At 47.8% G+C, this 27,579-nt stretch overlaps 1 protein-coding gene across 1 annotated transcript in view; it reads left to right on the top strand.

Moving 5' to 3' along the window:
* NLRP5 (NLR family pyrin domain containing 5) overlaps positions 1 to 14,492 on the top strand; it is a 42,319-nt gene extending 27,827 nt beyond the window's left edge. The window contains exons 8-12 of the mRNA XM_043600965.1: positions 1,598 to 1,768; positions 4,871 to 5,041; positions 6,863 to 7,033; positions 8,549 to 8,719; positions 13,962 to 14,492. Of these exons, the coding sequence (XP_043456900.1) occupies positions 1,598 to 1,768; positions 4,871 to 5,041; positions 6,863 to 7,033; positions 8,549 to 8,719; positions 13,962 to 14,094 (817 nt within the window). The 3' untranslated portion in view covers positions 14,095 to 14,492. The remainder of the gene's footprint in view (positions 1 to 1,597; positions 1,769 to 4,870; positions 5,042 to 6,862; positions 7,034 to 8,548; positions 8,720 to 13,961) is intronic.
* The last annotated feature ends 13,087 nt before the right edge of the window (positions 14,493 to 27,579 follow it).

The following is a 27,579-nucleotide window of genomic DNA, read 5'->3' as shown; positions in this document are numbered from 1 at the left end:
ACCTACTGGCAAGGTTCACCCATGCCGGAATCCTGGAGAGTCTTAGGCTTGTGGCCGGAGCCACCACCTACGGTGTCTTTGAGGACCAGCCTCTGTGCTGCATGTTCTCTTCTCACTAATGCCATCTCCACAAACAACTTCCAGGGAGGAATTATTTTCATCCCGTTTGCTGATAAGGAAAAGAGAATCCAGCAGAAGGGAAATCTCTTGTCTAAGGTCACGTAGGGAATAAAAGGCAAAGCCAGAACATGAGCTCTGGTTGGATACCTAAGGGACTAATCTATTACTTGGAAATTTGCCCCTCGAAGACCTGCCATCTGGTCAAAGTTGTTTCCCTCACCACTCTAAAAGCCTGCCGTGGCAATAACATCCCTCTTTCACGGGGAGTTTGGTGGCTAAAGTCGTACCAAAAAAGGAAAACGAAGTGGCACAAACTACCCTCCAAAGTCCTGAGTGGGATTCGGGGCGGGGGGTGGGGGGCAGAGAATCACATGAGAAGCCAACACATCTTCTCTTCCTCGCTCTGTAAGGGAGGGGGGGAAAAACTTTCCCTCTATCCTCTTGGGTGCAATGTCTGAGGCCTGCAAATTAAACTGATGATTGACAGGGGAAAGTACCGACCAGTTTTATTGGTGGTACTTCTTTTTTAATGTGCCTGGGGGCTTCACAGAAAAGATGTGAGGAACCCAAAGGAGCGGGCAGACTTGAGCTTATGTATCATTATAACAACGTATGATAAATAGTGGAGGAGTGACTAGATAAAAGGGGTATGGAGCTTCTAGGAACTGATAAATTGTGGGTAGGTGACTAAGAAGTATACGGGGGGACCTAATGGTAGATAAAGTTTATATAAGTCACTTCAATGTCATGCCCATCTTTGGTGACAAGTGTCCTTCTCTTTCTGGAATCGAAGAGGAGGGACACATGCACAAGGGAAATTCGTGCCCTGTTTTTAGGCAGGTGAGGGAGAGCAGAGAGCTCTTCCTGTCTCTGCTTTTTCTCAGATGCTCTCAGTTCAAGATCATCCTTATGCCAAAGTGCCATATTTCAGGCTTATATATCCTGACCCCCTTCTAATCCAACCCACATAGCATTTCTTCATCAAAATAAATCACTGTCAATAATATGGAGTAAGTGCTTGCTGTATGCACAGCTCTGAGCACCTTAGAGGGGTTAACTCATCTAACTTCATCACGAGCCTCTGCCAGAAGCACCATTAAACTCTTCTCTGCAAGTACTCCTGCCTATGAAGCTTTGAGAAACCAATGGGATAGGAAGGTCAGCTTCCAAACAGGAAGGTCACTAATGCAGCAACACCTCCCACCGCAGTGCGTGCGAGGAGCAAAACAACTGGACGGAGAGCGGCTGGCATCGCCCGTGTGCTTCCCGTCGGGGCTCACGGCAGATCTAGTCACCCACATCATTTAAGTGGCGTTGGCTTTGCAAGTTAAATGCAGACACGGTGTGATGTCGCCCTATATGGCAGGGGCATGCCAGCCATGGGGGTGACCTCTCCTTCCCCTCCTTGCCAGGGAGGGAGGGATGGAACTTGAAGAACAACCTCACCATTCCCTTCTGGGGGGCTCTCTCCTTGCAGACTGGGGAACTGTGGCCTCACAGCTGCCGACTGCCAGGACCTGGCCTCAGGCCTCACCAGCGGCCAGAGTTTGACACACCTGTGCCTGTCCAGCAACAGCCTGGGGAGCGCAGGCATGAATCTGTTGTGTCGAGCCATGAAATCCCCCAACTGTGGGCTACAGAGGCTGATGTGAGTCTGACTCCCTTCCCTGGGGGGTGCACTGTCTTATTACAAACAGCATGTATCACCTGCCGAACACAAAGCAGAGGGGAACACTGTTGTCATGATGAAAGGAACTTATAAGGGCTGCGTCCTGTCCCGCACCCCAATTTCTCCTTCCGTGGAACATTCCATTTCTGCCTCTGTTTTCTTTCAGTGGGAAACCATCATTCACCCAAAGGCAGGCAAATCTCCTTACTGTCACCACAGTCACGTTCTGTAAAGTCACCATAAACACGGAACCGTTGCTCCCATGGGAAACATGGGGTTAGGTTCCTGGGTGCCTCCGGTCACATTTTCCTCTACCAGTCAATTAGTGCCTAACCTTGCTTTGTGCGTTTCTGTTTAAAGACCCCTTATTTAATGCATATTGTTGATTCGTTAGCATTGAGCTCAGGGCCAACAGGGCCATAACTCATGCCTGGAGGAAGCTATTTTCTCCACTCAGAAGCACAGCCTTCTTGTGCGTGGACACAGTGGGCAGCACTTCAGCACTAGACATTATCACTGCATTTTAAACAACAAAAGCCACAAAAACATGAAAAAACGTGGCACTGAGTGAAAAGGATACTTGTTTATGATGAATTTGAAATGAGTTCAGCCTCAGCTGGGAGCGGGTGCCTTGGGCAGCTCAAAACTTTCTCTGCACGTGCATGCGTGTCCGTGGAGGACCGTGAGCACCGTGCTTAGGGATTTTCAGGGTAGCAAATAACTTTGAGCAGGCAAATTTGCAAACACAGAATCCAAGAATAATGACGATCGGCCACATTCATAAACTCTCTTAGTTGCTAGAGATGCAGAGATGATACATGTGTTCTGTAGGTTTACAGAGCTTAGATTCTGGTAGGGAGAGCTGGATAAGGGAGATGTTTAGACGATGGTAATGGTGGCACAGGGTTGAGAGCCACAGAGGCAGCGTTCCTCGGCTCCAGGGAGGGACCCGCACGCAGTCAGGGGATGCTGTGTACTCTAGCTGGGTTACAAGAAGATGTCTCAGTAACTGCTTTAAAAACTGCCACCCCGTGTTGCCAAATTCCTCTTCTAGCCTCCATCTTTGGTGTGGTAGTGAGAACGAAAGAGTTGTGTTACACCTGTTCCACACCATCAGTTTGCCTTGCTGGGGTCATTTTGCTTTACGCCATCTCACCCCGTTGACCAATCAGTTCACCAATAACTCTGTAAAAGCAAAAAACTGATCTAGGCTGATGGTGTACCTGTAGCCATAAATTCTGTTAAAGAATATAACTTTAATGTTCATGTCTCTTGGAGTGAGTTCTAAGTAGTGATGGGATATTGAGTATAGTAGACAGAATAGTGCCCCTCCCCCCCCAGATGTTCGTGTCCTAACCCCTGTAAATACACAAACTCACGTGGCAAAAGGGACTTTGCAGGTACCATAAAGTTAAGGATCTCGAGATGGGGAATGGTCTAGGATTCTCTGTGCAGCCCTAATATTATCAAAGAGGTTTTCAAAAAATTTTTTTTACATTTATTTATTTTTGAGAGTCAGAGACAGAGCCCAAGTGTCAGGGGAGGGGGTGGGCAGAGAGGGAGACACAGAATCCAAAGCAGGATCTAGGCTCTGAGCTGTCAACACAGAGCCCGACGCAGGGCTAGAACCCACGAACCGCGAGATCATGACCCAAGCTGAAGTCAGATGCTCAACTGACTAAGCCACCCAGGTGCCCCTCAAAGGGGATTTTATTTTATTTTATTTTATTTTTTAATTTTTTTTTCTCAACGTTTTTTTTTTTATTTATTTTTGGGACAGAGAGAGACAGAGCATGAATGGGGGAGGGTCAGAGAGAGAGAGGGAGACACAGAATCAGAAACAGGCTCCAGGCTTCCGAGCCATCAGCCCACAGCCTGACGCGGGGCTCGAACTCACGGACCGCGAGATTGTGACCTGGCTGAAGTCGGACGTTCAACCGACTGTGCCACCCAGGCGCCCCTCAAAGGGAATTTTATAAGAGAGAAGAGGAGAAGAGATGTGGTAATAAAGGCCAGAGGATATAACTGCTGACTGGAGACTGGGAGTAAAGAATACGGGCAGCCTATAGAGGTTAGAAAAGGCAAGGAGCAAAGATTATCCCCTCGAGCTTCCAGAAGGCACACAGCTCTGCGGACACCTTGAGTTTTGCTCCAGTGAGACTGTGAACTCCAGAACCACATGATCATAAATGTGTGTTTCAAGCCACTAAGACTGTGCTGATTTGTTATAACAGCAATAGGAAACTAACACATTGAGTGTGAAGGAAAATTAAAAACAGGGGATCTTGAACGGCATCCGGAACGTGCATCATACTGGGCATCAAGCTTTTACTTAAATTCTAGTCCCTTAACATGCAGCATAATTTTGTTTTCAGCAATAGAATTCAGTGATTCATCACTTACATACAACACCCAGGGCTCATCACAAGTGCCCTCTTTAATCCCCATCACACCCATCTAGCCCATCCCCCCAACCAATACCCCTCCATCAACCCTCAGTTTCTTGGCTATCGTTAGTCTTTTGTGGTTTATTTCCCTTTTGTCCCCTTCCCATATGCTCATCTGTTTTGTTTCCTAAATTCCACATATGAGTGAGATTATATGAATTTGTCTTTCTCTGACTGACTTATTTCACTTAGCATAATACGTTGTTCCATCCATGTTGTTACAAATGGCAAGATTTCATCCTTTTGGTGGCTGAGTAATATTCCATTGTATGTATATACCACATCTTCTTTATCCATTCATTAGTCAATGGACATTTGGGCCCTTTCTGTAGTTTGTCTATTGTTGATAGAGCTGCTATAAACATTGGGGTGTATGTGCCCCTTCAAATCTATATTTTTGTATCCTTTGGGTAAATACCTAGAGGTACAATTTCTGGGTTGTTGGGTAGTCCTATTTTTAACTTTCCAAGGAACCTCCATACTGTTTTCCAGAGCAAGCTTAAAGGTTCTTAAGTACCCCCATAAATATCCTCCTCCCAAAGCAGGAATAAACTGGGGCCAACAGAAGTTGCTTCCCCAAGGTTACGCCAAGTCCTGAGTACGCCTTCCTCTCTCCCTTGTGTGTTCCCTGCAGACTAAAAGAATGTAACCTGGATGTCGCTGGCTGTGGCTTTCTTGCATTTGCACTTATGGGCAACAGACATCTGACACACCTGAGCCTCAGCATGAACGCCTTGGAAGATGACGGGATGAACCTTCTGTGTGAGGTCATGATGGAGCCATCTTGTCACCTCCAGGACCTGGAGTAAGTTTCAATGGTTGTTCGGGGCCAACGCTACCATATTGGGGCCTGTGGTTCCTAGAATGTCAAGAGATGTGAGCAGGAAGACTGGTACCAAAAATCAGTTCTGGGGTCAACCAGATGCTCATGTGTTCTGGGGTACATTACAGTGAGTGTGGGAAGGACAGAGAGATGAGTCCAAACAGAAACCCCAAGACAGGATCTTTGCAGCTTAGGTCGCCCTTGGTTTCTAAAACCTGTTCACTTCTCAAAGGACCTCTTTTTGTCCTAAGTTACTCTTCTGCTGTTCATTCTGTATGTAAGGTGAAAACGGAAGGGCTCGCTCTCTCTCTCTCAATACCTTTTCACTCCCTTTTACTGGAACGTTTCTATTTAATAAGAGTATTCCATCCTTAAGCAGACTACAGGAAAGTTAAAAGGTCTCAATGAGAGGAAATAAATCCCCAATTCATAACCAAGCAGTAAATACTGTTACTCCTTTGGCAAATTCCTCCCAGATGCATAAATAGCATTTAGTGTTACAAAGAAAGGATCCCAGCAGTTACCACTGGAGGCTTTCTTGCCCACGCGGCAGGCACAGGGCTCTATATATTTTGCATGTGAAGTCTCATGTAGCTCCCCTACCAATCATTCCCAGGGGAAACCAGAACTCCCAAGGAGCCAAAATCTTGCCTTTGGTCTCACATTCTGTCCCCCAAGGATCTGCAGACCATAGTGGTAACTAAGTATTCCATTTAAGGATGCATGATACCTTTTAAAAAAATCCCCTAAAGCTAGACACTGAGCTTATGGCCAATGTTTTAGTCATATGTACCTTGCAAATCTTTGTGTAATTGGTAGCACCTTCTCTTCAATTACAAAAATAGTATTAATGAACCAAAAAGACCATTTTAAGACCTCTTCCTCTCCAATAATACATAATAGAGAGGAACTGGATAGAGATCATAGCCCACAAATCAGAGTTCCCCCCCCCAAGCATTAATTCTTATGTTTGTTTTCATGAAATTGGCATATCAAGCCCTACTTTTGTATGGAGTAGAAACTAAAGCTTAATCAATTGGAGATGACATCTCTTTGGGATTACATTTATGTGCTGGGGGGTTATCTGGTCCTCACCTCATCATTTATCCATGCTGGCATCCAAGACTTGGTCATTCCCACCTGATCTGCAGGTGTGAGCCCTAACAACTGTGTTCTTGCTCATTCTTGGTGTGAATGCCTCATGAAGAAGGACTCTCTCATCCCAGATGGGATCGTTCATTTTAAAATGAAAATAGGAGACAGTGAAGCTGTTCCCATCATTTCTACTCAGATGAGTCAGCCGGTCCTTACTGCAGGGGCTCTCTTGACTCCCACCTTCATCATTCCTACTGGGAACAGAAGCACAAGACGCCTCTCCTTTCAGACCCCAAACCTAACTCGCATTTCAGTAGCTTCTGTCCCCTGTCATCTTTTCTCGCTCCCTCAGGGCTCTGTCCTTTGTCACGGACTCTACCAACTTCTCTCTTGTGGTTTTTTTTTTTCTGTCTCTTTCTTCTCATCCACCAGGGAGAATCCTTACCCATCTCCAAGTGGGAAGCAAGATCTGATGTGCTTGTTTCTTTTTTCCAAAGATACCTCCAGCCACATCACATACTTTCCCCACCTGCCACTATCATCCCTCTGCACATGAGCTAGTGGATTTTTCACAGTCTAAAACATTATCAGGGATGAACAGAAAGGTTACCAGTTAGGAAAGAGTAAAGGAAACGCCCCACTGATGTTTCTGGGCATCATCCCCTTGAAGCACTCTCTCCTCAAATTATGTGGACTGTCTTCTTGCAGACTGGTTAAGTGTCATCTCACTGCCACCTGCTGCAAGAATCTGTCCCAGGTGATCTCAAGGAGCAAATACCTGAAGAGCCTGGATCTTGCCGCCAACGCCCTGGGTGATCATGGCATCGTAGAGCTGTGCGAGGGACTAAAACACAAGAAGGCTTCTCTGAGGAGGCTTGGGTGAGCTCCTGGGGCCACCTGTTTGAGGGCTGGGTGAAGAGAAATGGGGACCTGAGCCTGAAGTTGCTTGAACAAAGACGGTGTTCTCTCTTGATTCCGCTTGAATTTGCTTTGTTCTTCCCGGTGCTTAAGAGATGACATCACCCCCTTCAAATCAACATAAAGCTACTTCATAGGAAAGCCCTAGACTCTCTACCATGAAAGCAGTTAATATCTGCACCCACATTCCCTTCTTTCTAAACAGTAAAGGAGGAATCCCTACCTCTATCAGAGGCTAACTTTGCTCACACTGGGAATCCCAAGAAGCATCTACGAAGTGCCTTATGCTATCATAGAATTACCTGCCCTTGTCTCCTTCCACAGACACCCCACTAGAGATTTTCTGTTTTCATAAATGCTTAGATATAATTTCAGAAGCAAAACCAATAATAAGCCTTATTCAATCCCACCTCACCATCTAACTAAACTACTTGAGCTCCATGCCACAGACTTTTTACTCTATCACAAAAAATTCCCAAACACACCAAACCTAGAATGATTGGGACATGAAAAACTGTATGCTCACCATCCAATTTAAACAATCATCAATATTTTGCTCTGGCAAGTTACAGGGTTTGTCACTGTACCTCTAAATACATCAATATGCATCTCCAACATGTGAGAACATGGCCACCATACCATATTTACATCCAACAATGCCATTTGGCTCTCCACTGCTCTTAGGATAAAATCCTAAATCCTTGATGTGACCTAAAATGTCCAGCCTCCTCTCACGCCACTGCCTCTGGCTCCCCTCTGGCCATCTGGTCGACTCTCCATGTCTCAGACGTGTCCCACCCCTTCCTTCCACAAGGGCTGTGCAGTGTCCTAAGCTCTGTTGCTGCTTCCTGCCCCCATTCACTGGGCTTACTTCTTGTCTCTTGAGTCTCACATGAAATGTCAGTCCCTCAGCAAGTCTTTCTCCACGTGTCTTGTTTTGTTTCCTGGTGACAGATGCTCTCAACCTTTATCTTTCATTCTTTCCACAACTATAATTAAGTCACTCAGTGATTCTTACCACCAGAACCAGCAGCAATGGCAGCATCATCACCTGGGAACTCATTAGAAATGCAAACACTGGGGCAGGGTGGGGTGCCTTGGGTGGCTCAGTTGGTTGAGCATCTGACTCTTGATTTTGGCTCAGGTCATGATCCCAGGGTTGTGGGATCAAGTCCCACTTTGGGCTCCATGGAGCCTGCTTGAGATACATTCATATTCTCTCTCTCTCTCTCTCTCCCTCTCCCTCTCCCTCTCCATCCATCTGCCCCTCTCCCCTGCTCTCTCTCCTTAAAATAAAAAATTAAAATTAAAAAAAAAAACTAAGCAAATGTTCAGGTTCCTGCCCAGAACTGCTGAACCACAAACTTCTATAGGTAGTGCCCACAACTCAGTTTTAAACATTGATGTGAAAGTCAGATGGGTTGAAGGATCAGTCACTAATCTTTGGAGGCATTTCTTGGCATGTTGGCTCTGCAGGTTGGAGGCATGTGGACTGACTTCAGACTGCTGTGAGGCACTCGCTTCGGCCCTCCTCTGCAGCCAGCGCCTGACCAGCCTAAATCTGATGCGGAACAATTTCAGCCCTGCAGGAATGATGAAGTTATGTCCAGCCTTTGCACAACCCACATCTAATCTACAAATAATTGGGTAAGTCCCTGGCATTGTCTTCTGAGATACAAACCTCCTTGTACTACGGGCATGCTAGTTGGCGGACAAACACTTTACCCCAGAAGTTGAGATTGTGGCTCAGAAACCGAGTATTTATTCAACCACTAAGTTCCCACTGTGTTCCAGGCACTGTGCTGGGGATACAGGGACACAGACATAGAGGCACGGTGCCTGATTTCACAGGACTTACTTTTGGATGGGTTTAGAAACAGTGGAGAGACAATATATAAATAAGATGTCTATCCTTAAAAAACTAACAATATAATTGCTAGATGAGCCAACAATTATAGCTCTGGGTACATATCCAAAAGAATTGAAACCAGGATCTAGAAGAATTATTTGTACACCCGCATTTATAGCAGCATTATTCACAACAGTCAAAGGGTAGAAGCAACCCAGGCATCCGTTGACAGGTGAATGAGTAAATGAACTGTGGTATAGCCACACAATGGAATAAAATTCAGCATTAAAGTGTAAGGAAATTGTGACACACATTACCACGTGGATGAACCTTAAGGACATTATGCTGAATGAAATAAGTCAGATGCAAAAAGACAAACACTGCGTGATTCTACTTAAGTGAGGTCCCGAGAGGAGTCAAATCCATAGAGACAAAAAGTAGGGGGTGCTGCCAGAGGCTGGGGGAGATGAATGGGAAGTTGGTGTTTAACGGGCATGGGGTTGTAGCTGGGGAAGATGAAAAGTTATGAAGCTACATGTGGAGATGGCTGCACAACAGTGTGGGTGTAGTTTAATGCCACCGAAATATGCACTGAAAAACAGTTAAGATGGACAACCCATTGAGGCTGGTTGTCCTATATTTATATCGATAGAAAACTGCCCAACTGAGAACCTGTCGGTTCCTGTAATGGCCCAGATTGCAGCAGCTGGGTTTATGCAGGGGTCACGTGTTGGCATATGGGTGTAACCAGAAAGAACACAAGGCTTATCGTGTGGGATCTGAGGGGGAAGATTGACAGGCTTGGCTGAGTGGATTTGGAAATCTCCATGAGGGCAGGAACTGTTACAGGGATCTTTTCAGCAAATGAGCAGAAAAGGCTGAAGACTGGGTTGGAAAAGAGCATACTTGTATCAGTTACTCAAGAAGCAGTGTAGCCTTGGAGGGGGCCAAGATGGCGGAACAGCATGGAAGGTTTTTGTGCAACCCTGAAATACAGCCAGATCAACACTGAACCATCCTGCACACCTAGAAAACTGATCTGAGGATTAACACAACCATCTGCACAGCCTGAATCACAGAATTCAGCAGGTACATGGCGCGGAGAGCTGAACTGGGGGAGAAAGTCACCCAGGGCAGGGAGCTGTTTGTGCTTCCAGAGAGAGGACGGAGTCCGGGGAGAGTACAGGAAGCATCCCCCCACCCCCAACGCCCGAAAGCGGCTGGAGAGAAAAGAAAGTGTACGCAAGGGACTGAACAAAAAAGGGAGAAAGGAGAAGGAGAGGGTTTAAATTCCATTAAACTCTGTAAACAGGGGGAGCGCAGAGTCCAAATCTCCACAGCTGCATACCTGGTGGAGCTCTGATGGGAGGGGCGAATCCCCAGGCGCAGAGAGCGAGCGAGGTCCTCGGGCCACACGGGAGGCGGTTCCCCTTCTGGGAGGAATCCCAAAGGGCAAAGGTCCCAGCGGATCCTGGAAAACAACCACATTCGCTGGTGCCTTGGGGGGTGAAGCCTGGCGCCAGATGTGAGTTGTGATTTTCCAGAATCCCCGAAATGCTACTGCTACACGCCCGCATGAACTTTTTCTGGGGCGGGCTGGCACCCGGCTGCGGTCTCTGGGCCTCGGCAGCAGCACGGTCTCGAGAATGTTCCGGGCGGCGGCTGGCACCAGCCATTGCTCGGTGAGACCCTCCCGCAGAAGGTCTGAGCGGAAGAAAGCTGCAGTCCCTCAGAAGTGACAGTCGGAAACAGCCGCGTCTGAGATAAAATTCAGGAGGGAGGTGCCGCCTGGCAACCTGACAGCTTGCTCAGGGACAGCGTGGAAGCCGGACACGGGATGAGTGAGCGATTGGTGGCCAGAGAGAACAGAGCTTTGATACTAGAGACCCGCTACCTGGGTGACGCCATTTTCGCCCCTCCCGCGCATGCGTGGACACGCCTACGTGCGCCACAACATCCACCCCAGTAAGCTAAGCAGCGCCATCTAGTGGAGAACCGAGCTGTTACACTAAGCCCCGCCCAACTGCCAACTGCGCTTTTCAGGAACAACACTAATCTCTCCACCTGCTTAATTTATGGATTACAAAGTGCTTCATAGTTCAACATCTAGGGGAAACTGATGTAATTTCAATCGTATTTCAGTCTGTTTGCTGGTCCATCTATTCAATTTTGTTTTCTTTTTTTTTTTTTAATTTTTTTTTTCAACGTTTATTTATTTTTGGGACAGAGAGAGACAGAGCATGAACAGGGGAGGGGCAGAGAGAGAGGGAGACACAGAATCGGAAACAGGCTCCAGGCTCTGAGCCATCAGCCCAGAGCCTGACGCGGGGCTCGAACTCACGGACCACGAGATCATGACCTGGCTGACACTTAACCGACTGTGCCACCCAGGCGCCCCTCAATTTTGTTTTCTTATTCCTCAATACAGAAAGAGAAAAAATTTATTTTTATTTTCCATTTCTATTAAAAATAGTTTTTAACTTTTTTCTACTATATTTTTATTTTTTTGTAAAATTTTCAAATTGTTTTTTTACTTCCATCATTTTATTTTATTCTCTTTCATTGTATACATTTTTTTAAATTTTTTTTCACATTTATTTTTGAGAGACAGAGACAGAGCATGAGCAGGGGAGGGGCAGAGAGAGAGAGGGAGTCACAGAATCAGAAGCAGACTCCAGACTCCGAGCTGTCAGCACAGAGCCTGATGCGGGGCTCGAACATATGAACTGTGAGATCATGATCTGAACTGAAGTTGGACGCTTAACTGAGCCACCCAGGCACCCTCCATTGTATACATTTTTTCAAATTTTCAAATATTTTCTTTTTTTTAAATTTTCTTACCTTTCCCTTTTTTCTCTAATCTATCAAGCTCCTTTCAACAAGCAGACCAGAACACACCTAGGATCTAAGCCTCCTTTATTTGATTTTTTTGTGTGTTGTTTTTAATTTTTTTTTACCTTATTAATTCCTTTTCTTTCTTCAAAATGATGAAATGAAGGAATTCACCAAAAGAAAGAACAGGAATAAATGACAGCCAGGAGTTTAACACAGATACAAGCAAGATGTCTAAACCAGAATTTAGAATCACAATAATAAGAATACTAGTTGGGTTGAAAACACATTAAAATCCCTTTCTGCAGAGATAAAATCTAGTCAGGATGAAATACGTGCTATAACTGAGCTGCAATCTTGAATGGGTGCCACGGCGGCAAGGATGGATGAGGCAGAAAATCAGCAACAGAGGACAAACTTAGGGAGAATAAGGAAGCAGAAAGAAAGACAGAGATTAAGGCAAAAGAGCATGATTTAAGAATTAGAGAAATCAGGTACTCATTAAAAAGGAACAACATCGGGGCGCCTGGGTGGCGCAGTCGGTTAAGCGTCCGACTTCAGCCAGGTCACGATCTCGCGGTCAGTGAGTTCGAGCCCCGCGTCGGGCTCTGGGCTGATGGCTCGGAGCCTGGAGCCTGTTTCCGATTCTGTGTCTCCCTCTCTCTCTGCCCCTCCCCCGTTCATGCTCTGTCTCTCTCTGTCCCAAAAAAATAAATAAAAAACGTTGAAAAAAAAAAAATTTTTTAAAAAAAAAGGAACAACATCAGAATCATAGGGGTCCCAGAAGAGGAAGAGAGAGAAATAGGGGTAGAAGGGTTATCTGAGCAAGTCATAGCAGAAAACTTTCCTAACCTGGGGAAAGACACAGACATCAAAATCCAGGAAGCACAGAGGACTCCCATTAGACTGAACAAAAACCAACCATCCACAAGGCATATCATAGTCAAATTCAGAAAATACTCAGCCAAGGAAAGAATCGTGAAAGCTGCAAGGGAAAAAAAGTCCTTAACCTACAAGGAAGACAGATAAGGCTTGCAGCAGACCTATCCACAGAAACTTGGCAGGCCAGAAAGGAGTGGCAGGATATATTCAATGTGCTGAATTGGAAAAATATGCAGCCAAGAATTCTTTACCCAGCAAGGCTGTCATTCAAAATATAAGGAGAGATAAAAAGTTTCCCAAACAAAAATTAAAGGAGTTCATGAGCACTAAACCAGCCTTGCAAGAAATTTTAAGGGTGACTCTCTGAAGGGAAAAAAGATGAAAGAAAGAGAGCGAGAAAGAGGGAAAGAGTGAAAGACCAAAAGCAACAAAGACTAGAAAGGATCAGAAAACACCACCAGAAACTCCAACTCTACGGCAACATAATGGCAATAAATTCATATCTTTCAGTACTCACTCTAAACGTCAATGGACTCAATGCTCCAATCAAAATTAAACAAATAAATAAACTTAAGGGAAAAAAAATAAGTAGTAGTAGTGTAGGCTTGGACAAGCTCAGCTTGTGACCTTGGGACTTAGCATAAAAGAGCCAGACCTAGATTTTCCTAATGGACATTTCAGGAACCTGTTTCCCTATCTGCAAAATGGGGAAGCTGCTCTGTATCTATTTGAACACCTATTTCTCTCTCCTGTCCTAAAAGATACAAGCTTCACAAGGGTGGGGACTTTGCTTTGTTCATTACTATGTCCCCAAGCCCTATAATAGGACCTGGCTCATAATAGGTTCTCAAGGAGTTTGTGGATGGATGAATAATCATGCCTGACTCTTAGGATCATGGCAAAGGGCAGATGCCTCTAAAAGCTCAGTGTAGCATCTAACACATTGAAGAGTGCCTTTCCACGTAGGGATTTACTCTTGTTCTATGGGGAACCTTCTGTTTCTCCTCAAGAGTACAAAAAGAGGTTTCAAATCCTTGGTGGGGTTTCCGGGAACTTTAAAGAAAGAAGCGTCAGAAACAAATTCCCTGGAGTGCCTGAATGGCTCAGTCAAGTGACTGACTCTTGGTTTCACTTCAGGTCACAATCTGAGGGTTCATGAGTTTGAGCCCCATGTCAGGGTCTGCGCTGACAGCTGTGGGTTCTTGGGATTCTCCCCATCTCTCTCATCCCTTTCCCCCATTCATACTGTCTCTGTCTCTCTGAAAATAAACTTAAAAAAAAAAAAGCAAATTCCCAGAGTAACATGTCCCCCTTCTGCCTCACCAGGCTGTGGAAATGGCAATATCCTCCTCAAATAAGGAAGCTACTGAAGGAGGTGCAGCTACTCAAGCCACACATTGTAATTGGGGATGGTTGGTATTCTTTTGATGAAGATGACCGGTATTGGTGGAAAAACTGAAGATGCGAAAACCCTCCCCACCCACACGCATTCTGATGGAGGAACATTGAAAGCTGTGCCCAGGACTTCCCTCTCAGAGATGGAATATGATTTCTGATTCTCACAAAGCCCTCATTGGTAGTTATTCTTGTGTGTCCAATATATCTCGGCTGTTGGATTTGCCTCTGACATAGCCTGTGACCTTCAAGTCCTAGGATTTCTGTATCTATGAAATGTCTGTCCTACTCAGAGCATATGGAGAAAATAAAACATTGAGAGCATTTGGGGAATAAGTACCATGTGTCCTTGTACAGTGGAGATATGATCCAGGAGAAGAGTGGGGAAACAGGTCCCCAAAGTGGCCCCCAAATGTTAGTGATACAATTCTGCTGGAGTTAAAATAAAATATTGAAGCACAATCCAAAAGTCAAAGAAGGTGTGACTATCAATATCTAAACTTAAACACAAAGCCGAGCACATTGCTTAGTGTAGTGAAGAACTGGTCTACCACCATCTCTCTGAGAAGAGCAGACTGCTGATCTCATGTAGGCAGGGATGTGGGGGAGCATGGGGTTCAGGGATTGGTGGATCTTTGGGGTGAGTTGACATGTAGCATTCACAGGTGTATTTACCAGAGTGAATCCTTCCTGATTGGCTGGATTTCAGAGGCTAAGGGGAGTCCTTGGTTGGCTTGTCAAAGCATGTTCACCGAGGCAAGTTGTCTTGGATCCATTTAATGGGTTTACACCTGGTTGGGTAGCTACTTGTTACCATGGCTACAGATAAGTCTCTTCCTAGGAAAGTGGGAAATTCTTGGGGTTCTCACCAATATGTACTTCTTTTTATTATTCCTCATATTTATCTAGTCTATGATGATGATACCTAACACACATAGTCCTTATTGCGTGCCAGGCTCTATCCTAAGCACAATCTACAACCCATTTGCTCTTCAAATCCAAGGATGATTTTTCAAACCTGGAAATGTTTTAGGCTTGTTCCCTGTCAGCTTAAATCAGATGGTGATTGGCCTGCCTCCTCTCACCCCTGTAATATGGCTGACGAAAAGTTTTTGCCAGGCATAGGAGAAACGTCAGCCCTGTGGTTTCCTTGGGTTTATGCAGTTAACATTATCTTCAATCTTTGGTGTCTTTGCAGGAATACTTTTTTTAATGTTTATTTATTCATTTTGAGAGAGGAAGAGTGCACACGAGGGGAGACGGGCAGAGAGCAAGGAGCAGAGAGAGAATTCCAAGCGGCTCGATCTCATAACCCCGGGATCATGACCTGAGCCAAAATCAAGAGTTGGACGCTCAACCAACTGAGCCACCTAGCCGCCCCAGGAATACTTTTTAAACACATTCTGGGAGTGTTCACAGTACATCATGCTGTATATTGGGCCAGTGGGACAGGGTTTGTGGGATACGAATGGGGGAGGGGTGTCACGGTGACACCTTCTAAACTGGAGTCTTCAGAACATCACATGGGACACATGACTATCTGACCTACAGACCCAGTGAGGCAGTACCACTAATGCATGTGTTAAAGCTAATAAAGCATTACTCTTTCAGTCTTTTTTAAAGACTATCATGTTATTTATAGCTAAAAGTACCTAATGCCCGCCTTCTGTGTTTAATGGAGTTTCTTGAGCACTGCTTGTCCCTGTCTCCCCTGACAGTAGATATGTCCCACTTTGGAAAATTCCCACCAAAAAGGAAGATCAAAGAGTGAAGGCAACAACTTTTTTATTCAGATCCGTGTTGAAATCCTGACTCTGCTAAATGACACTGGACAAATGTCACCCTCCATCAGCCTTTGTTCCCTTATCTGTAAAATAAGGAAAATAGTACCTGCCTCTTAGGGTCAGTTTGAGAAGAAGAATTTTGGAAAAGCTCACCAGCAGCTAGAACATTCATTCCACAAATATTAAGTACCTACCTGTGTTATCTATGGCAGTTCACAATATTGTTCACAAACTTAACAGCTTAAAACACATTATCTACACAGTTTCTATGGGTTAAGAGTCCGGGAGTGGCTTAGCTGGATCCCCTGCCTCAGGATCTCACGAAGCCACAATGAATGTGTCCAGTGGGTCTGTGGTCTAATCTGGGACTCAACTGGGGAAGGAACCTCTCCCAAATTCAAGTGGTTCCCAGAAGTGTTCATATGTTTGCAGGCTGTTGGACGGAGGACGTCAGTTTTTTTCTTGCTGGTTGTCAGAGGGCATTCCCAGCTACTTGCCATATCGCCCCCTCTGTATGGCAGGTTGCTTCTTCAAAGCTAGCAAGAGAGAGAGTCCCTCTGCAAAACAGACTTATAATTTCATGTCGCCACAGAAGCGAGGTCCCACCAACTTTGCCCTATTCTATTTGGCTATAAATCACAAGTCCTGCTCACACTCAAGGGAAGGAGACCCCACAAGGACATGAACATCGGGATGAAGGGAGCATGGGGCCACCTTATAGTCTGTCCAATGCTCTGCTCCATGCTCTAGAGGGAAGCCACTCTCAACTCACTTCTGTGTGTTGGAAAGGGCAGCTTCTGTCTTGTTTCCCCCAGCCATCTCCAAGGGTAGAGAAGAAGTTATTTAGTTGGTAAGGCCAGAAGGAAGACACCGGACCTGTGTGGCTCAGCCCCTCTGGGCACTCCTTCCAAGCAGCCTGTCCTTAGCAAGCCTCCAGGGGCTGGAGGACTCTAAGGCAAAGTGTTAGGAATCTGCAAGTACAGGCCATCCGACCAGTGGCGTTTTGAGCACTAGGAGCGACATTGTGATCTATATCTGATTTGTGATTTCTCATTTAATTCCAAGTTCCAAAAGAAGGGGAAATGCCCAGCCCCTATGTGCTGGCCGCTGGGCCAGGGCTGACCGTTCAGCAGCACGCAAGGCCAGCAGGGTCTCTACTCTCTCTAACATTGTAGCGAGGAGACCAGTACAAGCTGCAAATGTCCAATCAAACATCCTGCAAAGAATCAGACAGTAGTGACATGTTGGCAAGAGTGGGCCAGCCGTTTTTGACTTTGGAGCCTGAGAAGGCCATGTGTCTTCTTCTTCTGTTTGTATTTTTTAAAGCTGGCTTTGGGATATGCTTTTCTCCATTTAGTGTGCTGTTCTGAGTTTTGACAAACAGCTGGATAGCCTTCACCAAGATGTACGGAACAGTTCATCTTCCCAAAAAGTCCCTCATGCCCGTTTGTACCCCACAGTTATTCCCCACAACCTCCCTGTGCTGCTGAGTTAACTAAACCTGGAACTGGCCGCCCATGGAATCGTTTCTGGGTGTAGCACAGATAGGGGCTTCAGGTCAGGATCCCTAGCCTGCCTTTCCATGGCTCCACAATTCCCTTGAACGTCCCCGGATGTGCACTAGATGGCAGTGGAGCACTTTAATTTCTAAAGCTAAACCTGCAGGAAGATGTGCCCACGCCTCCCAGTAGTGAGGTTTTCAAGTCAGCCTTGTTGTGGGGGAGGGGCTGTGCAAGACGGGATATTGAGCAGTATCCCTGGCTTCCTCCCGCTAAGAGGGAGCACCCGCCTGCCTCCAGTCGTGACCACTGAAACGGACTCCAGGCATGGACAGATGTCACCCGGGGACACAGTCGCCCTCGCCTGAAGACCACCTCTCTATATTAAGCCGGGACACCTCCCTCAGAAGCGTCCTCAGTGGCTTTCCCTCTACCCCAGTGGACTGGATGGATTCGCAGGCAATCCCGTATCAGTATGCAGTGCTGAGGGTACCGCCGCTTCTGGCTTCTTCCGTAGGAGAAGGACATTTGTGTACTGGGCACCCAAGAGGGTAGCTGCCCCAAACCCAGAAGCAGTCAAGATGCCCTTCAGGAGGTAAATGGATAAATACCCTGTGGTCCGGCCAGATAATGAAACATCATTCAGCACTGAAAAGAAATGAGCTATCAAGCCACGACACAGAGGAGCCTTAAATGCACATTACTAAATGAAAGAAGCCAATCTGAAAAGAGTACGTGCTGTAGGATTCCAGCCATGTGACATTCCAGAAAAGACAAAACCACGGAGGCAATAAAAAGATCAGGGCTTGCCAGAGGGTGGGGGGAGGCGGGAGGGATGAACAGGTCAGGACAGTGACATTGTATGATACAATATACACGTGTCCCAATCCATAGAATATACAACACAGAGAATGAACCCTAATGTAACTTGTAGGCTTTGTATGATAATGATGTGTTGGTACAGGTTCATCAATTAACAAATGCACTACTCTGGGGGAGGATGTGGATAGTGAGGGAGGCTGTGCACAGGTGGGTCAGGCGGTATGTGGGAAATCTGTGTACCTACCACTTAGCACTCTGTGAACACAGAACTGCCCTAAAATGCCTTTTTTTTTTTTAAGGAAGAGTCTGGTTGCAGAGTTTTTAAATTCTTAGTGAAAACCAACTCAGGTCCTTCTATAGTCTGGAAATACCTGTGTCATTCAAATGGTTTTTCTTCATCTTTTTGCCACAGATCACTGGGGACCATGATCAAAAATTGAAGGGGGAGAAGAGAGACAAAAATCCAGAAAGCTAATTTTTTTCATTTCTTTAATGTTTTATTTTTATTTTTGACATAGAGAGGGAGCAGGGGAGGGGCAGAGAGAGAGGGAGACACAATCCAAAGCAGGCTCCAGGCTCTGAGCTGTCAGCACAGAACCCAACATGGGGCTTGAACTCATAGACTGCGAGATGATGACCTGAGCCGAAGTCAGATGCTCAACTGACTGAGCCACCCAGGAGCTCCTAGAAAGCTAATTTTTTAAATGTTTTTAATGTGTATTTATTTTTAGGAGAGAGAGTGTGTGTGTGAGCAGGGGAGGAGCAGAGAGAGAGGGAGACGCAGAATCTGAAGCAGGATCCAGGCTCTGAGCTGTCAGCACAGAGCCCGATGCGGGGCTCGAACTCACGAACCCGACCCACGCATTTAAATGATATGACATATAATATCCCCTACTGCTCTTCACCCTGGAGCCATCTTTTCATGATTTCACAAACACTGTGCTACTCTCAAGAATCCACACGGTGGCAGCAGAGACCAGCATTTTCCTAGAGGACCCTAGGAGGCTGCAGAATGGGAACATCCACCTTGCCTGGTTGCATGGAGCATTTCTGCATCATAGAAGGCTACTGCCAAATTTTTCTGGATTTATCCACAGCAGTGAATGCAGCTAAGGACAGGAAGGAGCCTCTGAGGTCCAGGATGAGGGGCAAGGGGGAGGATGAAGGAAGCTGCCAAACTGGATGGCATTCTGGGCAGTATTTCCATCCCATTGGGAATGATAGTGTGTCAGAACATCACCAGATCTTGAGTGGCCTCACTTAACAAAATGTAGCAATGTCTCTGTAGTGTGTAGCAGAACCTAATGACTGGAACCCGGTGTTACTGTGTCTCCTTGTATATTTTTGGGTGTGTTGCCTCACCTCTCTGAGGCTGCTTCTTCCTCTGCCAAATGGAAGAAATTGTTCCTGATTCCTGGTGTTAGTATGAATATTAGGCAAGATGAGACCTATGGAGCCCCAGACACACAGTAGATTCACATTAAATTGTATCTCCCGAGAGTCTCTTAGATAACAGCCATCTCGAAACCCTCACTTGTGTGTCCCCTCCCTGGGGAGAGCAGGCAAAAAGAGTCACTCGATGCACTGTTGGGGACACAATCGGTCGAACCTCTGGGGAGAGGTTGTGTCTGTCAGAATTCAAATGCACATTCCCCCTCATGCCAGGAGAGGAAGAGTTAATTTTGGTGGAGTATTTTTTCATAGCAGAAGATGAGAAAGCATCTCAGTGTGTATCTGACTGAGACTGGGTAATAAAATGCTACATCCATGATAAAATGTTTTGAAAATATTAAAAGGAATAAGATAATGTATATGGGCCTCTCTGGAACAATCTTGGATACACAAGTAGGTAGGCAGGTAGATAGACAACAGACACATACATAGACACATAGACATACAGGTGCAAGAATACACACATAGATGATGGAAACATAGATACATACATAGATATACATAGATGTGTAGATACACAGATACATAGAAACATCATATATACATACGTCCGTACATACATACATAACAAGTGGCAGAATGATATGCATGATGTGCTCCCATTGATAAATTATTTTTTTAAGTATTTATTTAAGACTTTATTCACGGAGTCTCTCAAAGGATAATGTAGAAAGAGGGATAAGGAACCTGGGAATTGAGATAAAAGAGAGTTGGTGTTTTTCCTCCAAGTATCTTTTTTTTTAAGATCTTATTTGTGATCACGTATCAATTCCTGACACAAATTCCCTTGGCATAGCCCCCAGCAGCCATATCAAGATAGTGGTTTTGCTCTGCTAGCTGGGGGCCACATCCATTTCACAAGCATTGCATGGAGTAGAGACCAGTGTGAGGACGGGTATTAGATTTGGACTTTTAAGCTCCGCTACTTACTAGCTAGGATAGCCTGGGGAAAGCCTCCCCTGAGCCTCTTTTCTTATCTGTAAAATGGGGCAATACCACTTCATGAGATGGTTAGGAAGCCTCAGATGATGTCTGTGGATGAAGCGGGTTTCCAACACTCTAGACCCAGCGGCGAGGCTCTGTCCGTGGTGCTGAAGGATCTAGCCAAGTGAGGAGGTGGGGGGTTTGTGGAACAGACTTTTTTGTCTCTCAATGCAGGAGAGGAGGCAACATCGATGGGGCCAGAAACAATCCCCTCCCCCCCCCCATAACTTCTTTGGGAGCTCAGTGGAAGAGAAAAGATGAGTGGGTGTATGATACACAGAGACACAGATACACACACAGACACAGGCACCTACAATGATACATACACACAAGGACATAGACATGCGGGACTACAAAGATACACAGGGACACACATACATGTGTGTGTACATGCACGCAGATACACACACACGACATTCACTCCTCTAAGGATGGCTTGGAGCACACCAGTCCCCAAGATGCTCTATTAGTGGAAGGTTTCATGATCAAACAAGTTCAGGAAATACTGCTTGTTATAACTTACCCTCCACCCCCACCTCTGCAATTAAAAGGCTCCTGAAGGGAAACAAAGAAACAAAAACTCGTTTAATGATTTATTCAGTGATCAAAATCTTGACTCAGCATCTACCACGTGCCCAGCACTGATTTATTCAGTGATCAAAATCTCAACTCCACACCTACCATGTGCCCAGCACTGTTCTGTGTGTTAAAAAAAAAAAAAATTGGGGGCGCCTGGGTGGCGCAGTCGGTTAAGCGTCCGACTTCAGCCAGGTCACGATCTCGCGGTCCGGGAGTTCGAGCCCCGCGTCAGGCTCTGGGCTGATGGCTCAGAGCCTGGAGCCTGTTTCGGATTCTGTGTCTCCCTCTCTCTCTGCCCCTCCCCTGTTCATGCTCTGTCTCTCTCTGTCCCAAAAATAAATAAACGTTGAAAAAAAAAAATTAAAAAAAAAAAAAATTCAAATACAACCTTTTCCCAAGTTACTTGAACACAGGATCCTGTTTTCTCCAAATATCTAATCAACATTCCCTGGACCCTACATTCCCCAGGGCACACTTCAGGAAAGGTGGTGTCCAGAGCTTAGCTAAGTGACTCCAGGGAATTGTTGCTTTGGCATCCTTTCTGTGTGGCCAAGTGGCCTGTGGGAACCTGAACCTGACACCCACCCTCCTTTGAGCATGTGCCCTCAAGTCACAAGCAAAAGCAGTTTCCAGGTGACTCACACAAGCACTCTTATGAGTGAGTATCCCCTGACTCCAGAGCCTATATGCCTTATACTCTCCTTGGTTGAGGCTGCTATGGGGCTCACCAAAACCCCACTCTCTTGGTTTGAATTGGCCAATCCAGCCCTAGACTGGGAAGCCCAGGGCACTCCACCCAGCACTCCCCAGTAAAAGCATGTACCCCACATCTTTCCTCTGTCTGCACTCTGCCTTGACCTCCCCACGCAGCCCCTTGAGACGTGTGTTGTACTTCCTCCAGGACCTGTAAGTAATAAACTTCTCTGTTTCAGTTTCTCTTGTGGTCTGCTGTTGCACCACAGCTCACCATCTGTGCTCAACTTAATACATGTTCACTTAACGGTCATGATGTGGGGAGACGTGGGAAGGGAGTTGGACAGTCACCCCATGACTGTCTGGCTTCCACCCCTTGAGACCCCACCTCTTCAGACAAACGCCTCCCCCGCCTCCCCCACCCCAGGACCTTCTCCACATCAATCCTCACACACGGGTCACTCCCTGATGCCACACACACGCACGCAGACACCAGTGGGTAGCTCCAGGGGGGCAGACTGTGCCTGTCACGTTCATCAATGCGTCCCCCGTGCTTGGCAGGGTAGTAAGTGCTCAATGTAGTAAGTGCTCAATAAACATGAACAAGGGGGTAGATGTGGACACAGTGGAAGGAGTGTGAGGTTTGGGGCTCTGAGTTCAGATGTCAGTGCTACTGCTTTACAGACCGTGATCTGGTAGCAGTTCCATCACCAACAAGGGAGGAGTAATGCCCACCCCCCGGGCCTTTGTGAGGACTGGGTTAAGTGAGGAACAGGAAGTCAGCCTTGCACCAGGGCGGGCACTGAATACGTGGCAGCAAACAAGACTCTTGGCACTATTACCACTGTGCGCTCATGGGATTGTCCCCGATTTCTCCATCCTCGCAGCGGGTGAAGGGCTGCCGCGGTGTGGGCTCACCATGAGGACTACACGGCGAGATCCGTAAGAGAACATACATCTCTTTCTCTTACCTGAGCACCCAAACCAACTCCTGGCATATTCCATAAGGACTTGCTGGGGAAGTGAGGGGCTGAGTGAATGTGCGTGTGTGTGGACAAGTGGATAAATGGCACAATGTGGCATGAAAGCACAGGTCTGGTGCCTGGTCCTGTGGAAGCTGATGTGTCTCCCGCACCGGCCACCAGTTTGGCCGGAATTCAGGGGCTGGTTAGACACGAGGGCCATCGAGCCCTGTTGCAGACACACTGCATGAGAACCGCTGGGGACAGGACCCAGGTATCTGCCTGACCAGCAATGCCCCTCCACATCCGTATGTCCATCAAACCTTGAGGACAGCAGGCCCAAACACAGAGCAAGTGTTCCTTCCCAGTGGAGAATGTCTGAGTTCATTCTGGAGCAGACAGCTTCCCCACTACAGCAGCCACCAAAACCATCCAAAAAGCTCATTAATTAATTTTTTTTTAATGTTTATTTTTTGAGACAGAGAGAGACAGAGCGTGAATGGGGGAGGGTCAGGAGAGGGAGACACAGAATCTGAAGCAGACTCCAGGCTCTAAGCTGTCAGCACAGAGCCTGATGCGGGGCTCGAACTCACAGAGTGTGAGATCTGACCTGAGCCGAAGTCGGATGCTTAACCAAGGAGCCACCCAGGCGCCCCCCAAAAAGCTCATTAATAGGCAGATTCTCAGACCCCAGCCTCGACTTCCAGAATCTGAATGCAAAGGACAGAGCCTTCCCGGGAACTCGCATTGCAACCAGTTCTTGGGGACGATTGGGGATATTAGTCTTTGACCTGAGGCACTGGCAGAGTCCTGGGTCTCGTAGGCCACCACAACCTTCCCCAGTTGCCGTGCAGGGTGGTTTACCCCAGAGTCAAAATCTTTGGCCTCCAGAACCAACTCTACCGTCTAAAAAGGAAACCCGAAACATATTGGGTCTGCACATTGTAAAGGCCTGCTTCAGAGTCCTGTGACCAAGCACAGTAGAAGTCCCTCCCCCTGGGCTTGGGGTGTACAGGTGAGTATCTTGCACACGCTAACACATATACCTGCGCCCCAGCCAATGGTCTCCAGGCAACAAGATGCCCCATGTTGCCAGAACTTCTAAGAGAAGCCAGAAATCCATATGTTTTTATGCGATATGTTCCAATTTAAAATTCTGGGTCTGGGCACCTGGGTGGATCCATGGGTTAAGCGTCTCACTCCTGATTTCGTCTCAGGTCATGATCTCATGGTCATGAGATGGAGTCCTACATCAGGCTCTGTGCTGACAGCAAGGAGCCTGCTTGGGATTCTCTCTCTCTCTCTCTCTCTCTCTCTCTCTCTCCCCCTCCCCCACTCGCTCTCTCTCAAAATATATAAACATTTCTTAAAAATAAAATAGAATTCTGGGGGCGCCTGGGTGGCTCAGTCGGTTAGGCATCCAACTTCGGCTCAGGTCATGATCTCACAGTTTGTGAGTTCAAGCCCTGCATCAGGCTCCATGCTGACAGTTCAGAGCCTGGAGCCTGCTTCGGATTCTGTTTCCCCTCTCTCTCTCTGCCTCTCCCCCCCACCCCCAACTCATGCTCTCAAAAATGAATAAACATTTTTAAAAAGTAGGGACGCCTGGGTGGCTCAGTCAGTTAACCTTCTGGCTCTTGGTTTCTGCTCAGGTCACAATCTCTCCGTTTGTGAGTTTGAACCCCGAGTTGGGCTCTGTGCTGTCAGCGCCAAGCCTGCTTGGGATTCTGTCTCCCTCTCTCTGTGTCCCTTCCCCACTTGGCATCTGTCTCTCAAAAATAAATAAACCTAAAAAATTTTTTTTTCAATTAGTTCCTAACAATTTTTCATGGGGATTTCCCATTTTAAAACATCCTAATTCGGGGCGCCTGGGTGGCTCAATCAGTTAAGCAGCCGACTTCGGCTCAGGTCATGATCTCACACTCCGTGAGTTCGAGCCCCACGTCGGGCTCTGTGCTGACAGCTCAGAGCCTGGAGCCTGTTTCAGATTCTGTGTCTCCCTCTCTCTGACCCTCCCCCATTCATGCTCTGTCTCTCTCTGTCTCAAAAATAAACGTTAAAAAAAAAAACAAAAAAAACACATCCTAATTCTGCTCTCTCCTGGAAAACCAGCCCTGACAATGCAGGGGCGCATGTCACTGAGCTGAGCAGGAGCCCGCTTCAGACCAGGGGTGGCCTCCCTGACCTCCCAAATTCCTTGCCCATTCCTGTCCCCTGCCTGGTCCCCACAAGAATCTAAGCTTAAAGCTCGCAGGTGACCATTTTAGGAGACCAGAACAGGAACTCGCGGGCACCACCGTGACTTGAGGCCGAGAAATTAACTGCATGGAAGCAGACTGTGCCGTAGGAGGGAATGTGGGGAATGTTCGCTCCAGGAGAGGACAAAGTTGCCAAGGGCCGAAGAGCCATTCGGTGGTTCTCAGCTCGGGGTGATTTTTCCTCACCCACAGGGGACATGTTGACAATCTCTGGAGACGTGGTGGACTGTCTGCAGGGCCCTCCTGGCTCCTACTGGGTGGAGGCCAGGGATGCTGTTCAACACCCCACAAGGCCCAGGACGGTTACCCACCACGAGGAATAACCCAGCTGAAAATGCCAACAGTGCTGAAGCTGACAGGGCCCAACCCCCTCTGGGCATTAGCCCTCCGTCTGGGCACATCCACGCCAGGGTCCGTATCTGATAGGACGCGTGCGACGTGAACGACCCCCTCTGGGCATTAGCCCTCCGTATGGGCATGTCTACGCCAGAGTCCGTGTCTGACAGGACGCGTATGACGTGAAGGAGCACGCTGTCGGGATGCACCTTGCGTCGCAGAGCAGGCTGGAGGGGCAGGGCTGAGAACGGTGGCAGATGCATCACAGTAACTGCACCAACGGTATAAATTCTTGTTGTGTACGATTGGGACATCGTGGGGAAACGTATCTGCAGTCTAACTCCCGTGAGTTTGAGACTCGGCTTTCTGGAAAGCATCGTGGCAACAACGATGAGGATGTTAATTAGTAACGACGAAGGGACATCTGTCTAGGTCCTGCGGTACGTGAAGTAAGCTGAGGCTCCGAGAAAGGCAGGGAGTTCTGCAGGTGGAGCCCGATGTGAACCTCAGCTCCCCGACACGGCAGGACCCTCCCTCCCGGGAAAGGAATGAACTGTCCGTGAGTGGGCGCCAGGCACACACAGTCATACGGGACAGGCAGGCTCTTCTTTGCAGAGAAGGAACTCGAGGGTCAGGGTTCACTTGCCCAGGGTCGCAGAGTGGAGACTGGTGCGGGATCTCTCCTGCGCTGGGTGTCAGCTCCCACCCACCCCCACCCCCCAGGGTCGGGAGCAGAAGAGGCAGGGCTGAGGGCACAACATCCACCCTGAACTGGTCCCAGGACCCTACTGCTTCCTCCCACCTGTGGGACAGGCACGTGGCACCACGCGGGCGTCCACAGCTCCTCACCTTCCCGCCCCCACCCCCGAAGGTGTCACCACTCCACACAGGGCACCCAAGGGCATTAGGCAATGTTTTCTCAAGGCTTTGCTGACACACACACGCTCTCTGGACGAACAACAACTTTGCCCCTCCCCGCCTTAAAGCGAACGAGACCTGGAAACCTCGAAACAAATTGAACTGCTTTCACCATTCTCCAAACAAGGCAACGTCACTTGAGAACATGCTTTTCTGGCCTACAGTCATGACCAAGAGGGTCTCAGAGATCCTCCCAGGGGTCCGCCTCTCGCCCCCCACCCCCCACGGCCATCCAGGACCTTGGTTTTGAGCCCCTCGCCCTCCAGATGAGGACATGAGGCCCAGGGGACATCAGGGGGCGTGGGAAGCATGCGCTGCCCTAGGCCAGCGGAACACCAGGTGCCGGATTCCGGGCTCAGGCTGGAAATCTCACTCCTTTGCTAGTAAGCTCCTCCTTCCCCAGAGGTCAAAGGAACAAGGAGCCTGGCCTTGGCCGGTCAGCCAGGCTGAAAATACCCCTTGGTGGGTCCCCTCCTCCCACAATCCCAAGACTCTGGCTGCAGGTACCAACCAGGAAACCAGAATCGGCATCAGGGGGACCCGGTCCTGAGGAACGACCTACTAGTGGGCCTCACCTCACAGGATGCTGCGTGACTCCACGGGACCGTGTCGCTCAGGCACATCGAGCGGTGCCGAGGGCGGGAGCACCCCAAAACTACCGTCAATATCCTTGTCCTCTTCCCCCAGCCCCTCCGCTGGCCCCGTCACCTGGAGCCCTGTAGGGGAGACAACTACCCACCAAAGTCCCTCTCCCTCCTCCACCATATAGTTTTGTCACTGGGAAGTAGTGGCCTGACCAAGGACATCTCCAGCCTCCTCTGCAGGGAAATGTGACCCCCTGACTGCTCCCCCCCAACACACACACACACACACACACACACACACACACACACACTAACTGGGATGTGAGCAGGGGGGAGACATGTGTCATTTCCAGGCCAGGTTATCCAACAAGCTGGATGCAGGGAGGGGCTTCAGGGGCCCGTGGAGGAACCACAGACAGGAGCAGGGGGCTTCCTTTGCCCCTGTCCTCTGTTCCGTGTGAGGACCCACTTTGTGTTAACCCACCGGAAGGGACCATGGGATTCGTTTTAAAAGCAGCAGTAACTCTGAACCAGCCCTACTCTGAACCAGCCCCAGACCCTCCAGGCCGGCCAAGCGACCTTCTGTCCGGAAGGCCCACAGCCCAGTGCAGGTGACCCGGTCAGGTCACTCTTCAGGCCTGGGAGGGAACCAGCTGCTCAGCCATCTGCTGCTGTCCC

The sequence above is a fragment of the Prionailurus bengalensis genome, chromosome E2 (genome assembly GCF_016509475.1).
Source record: "Prionailurus bengalensis isolate Pbe53 chromosome E2, Fcat_Pben_1.1_paternal_pri, whole genome shotgun sequence".
Lineage (NCBI taxonomy): Eukaryota > Metazoa > Chordata > Mammalia > Carnivora > Felidae > Prionailurus > Prionailurus bengalensis.
This window is presented reverse-complemented; position numbering and strand designations above follow the sequence as displayed.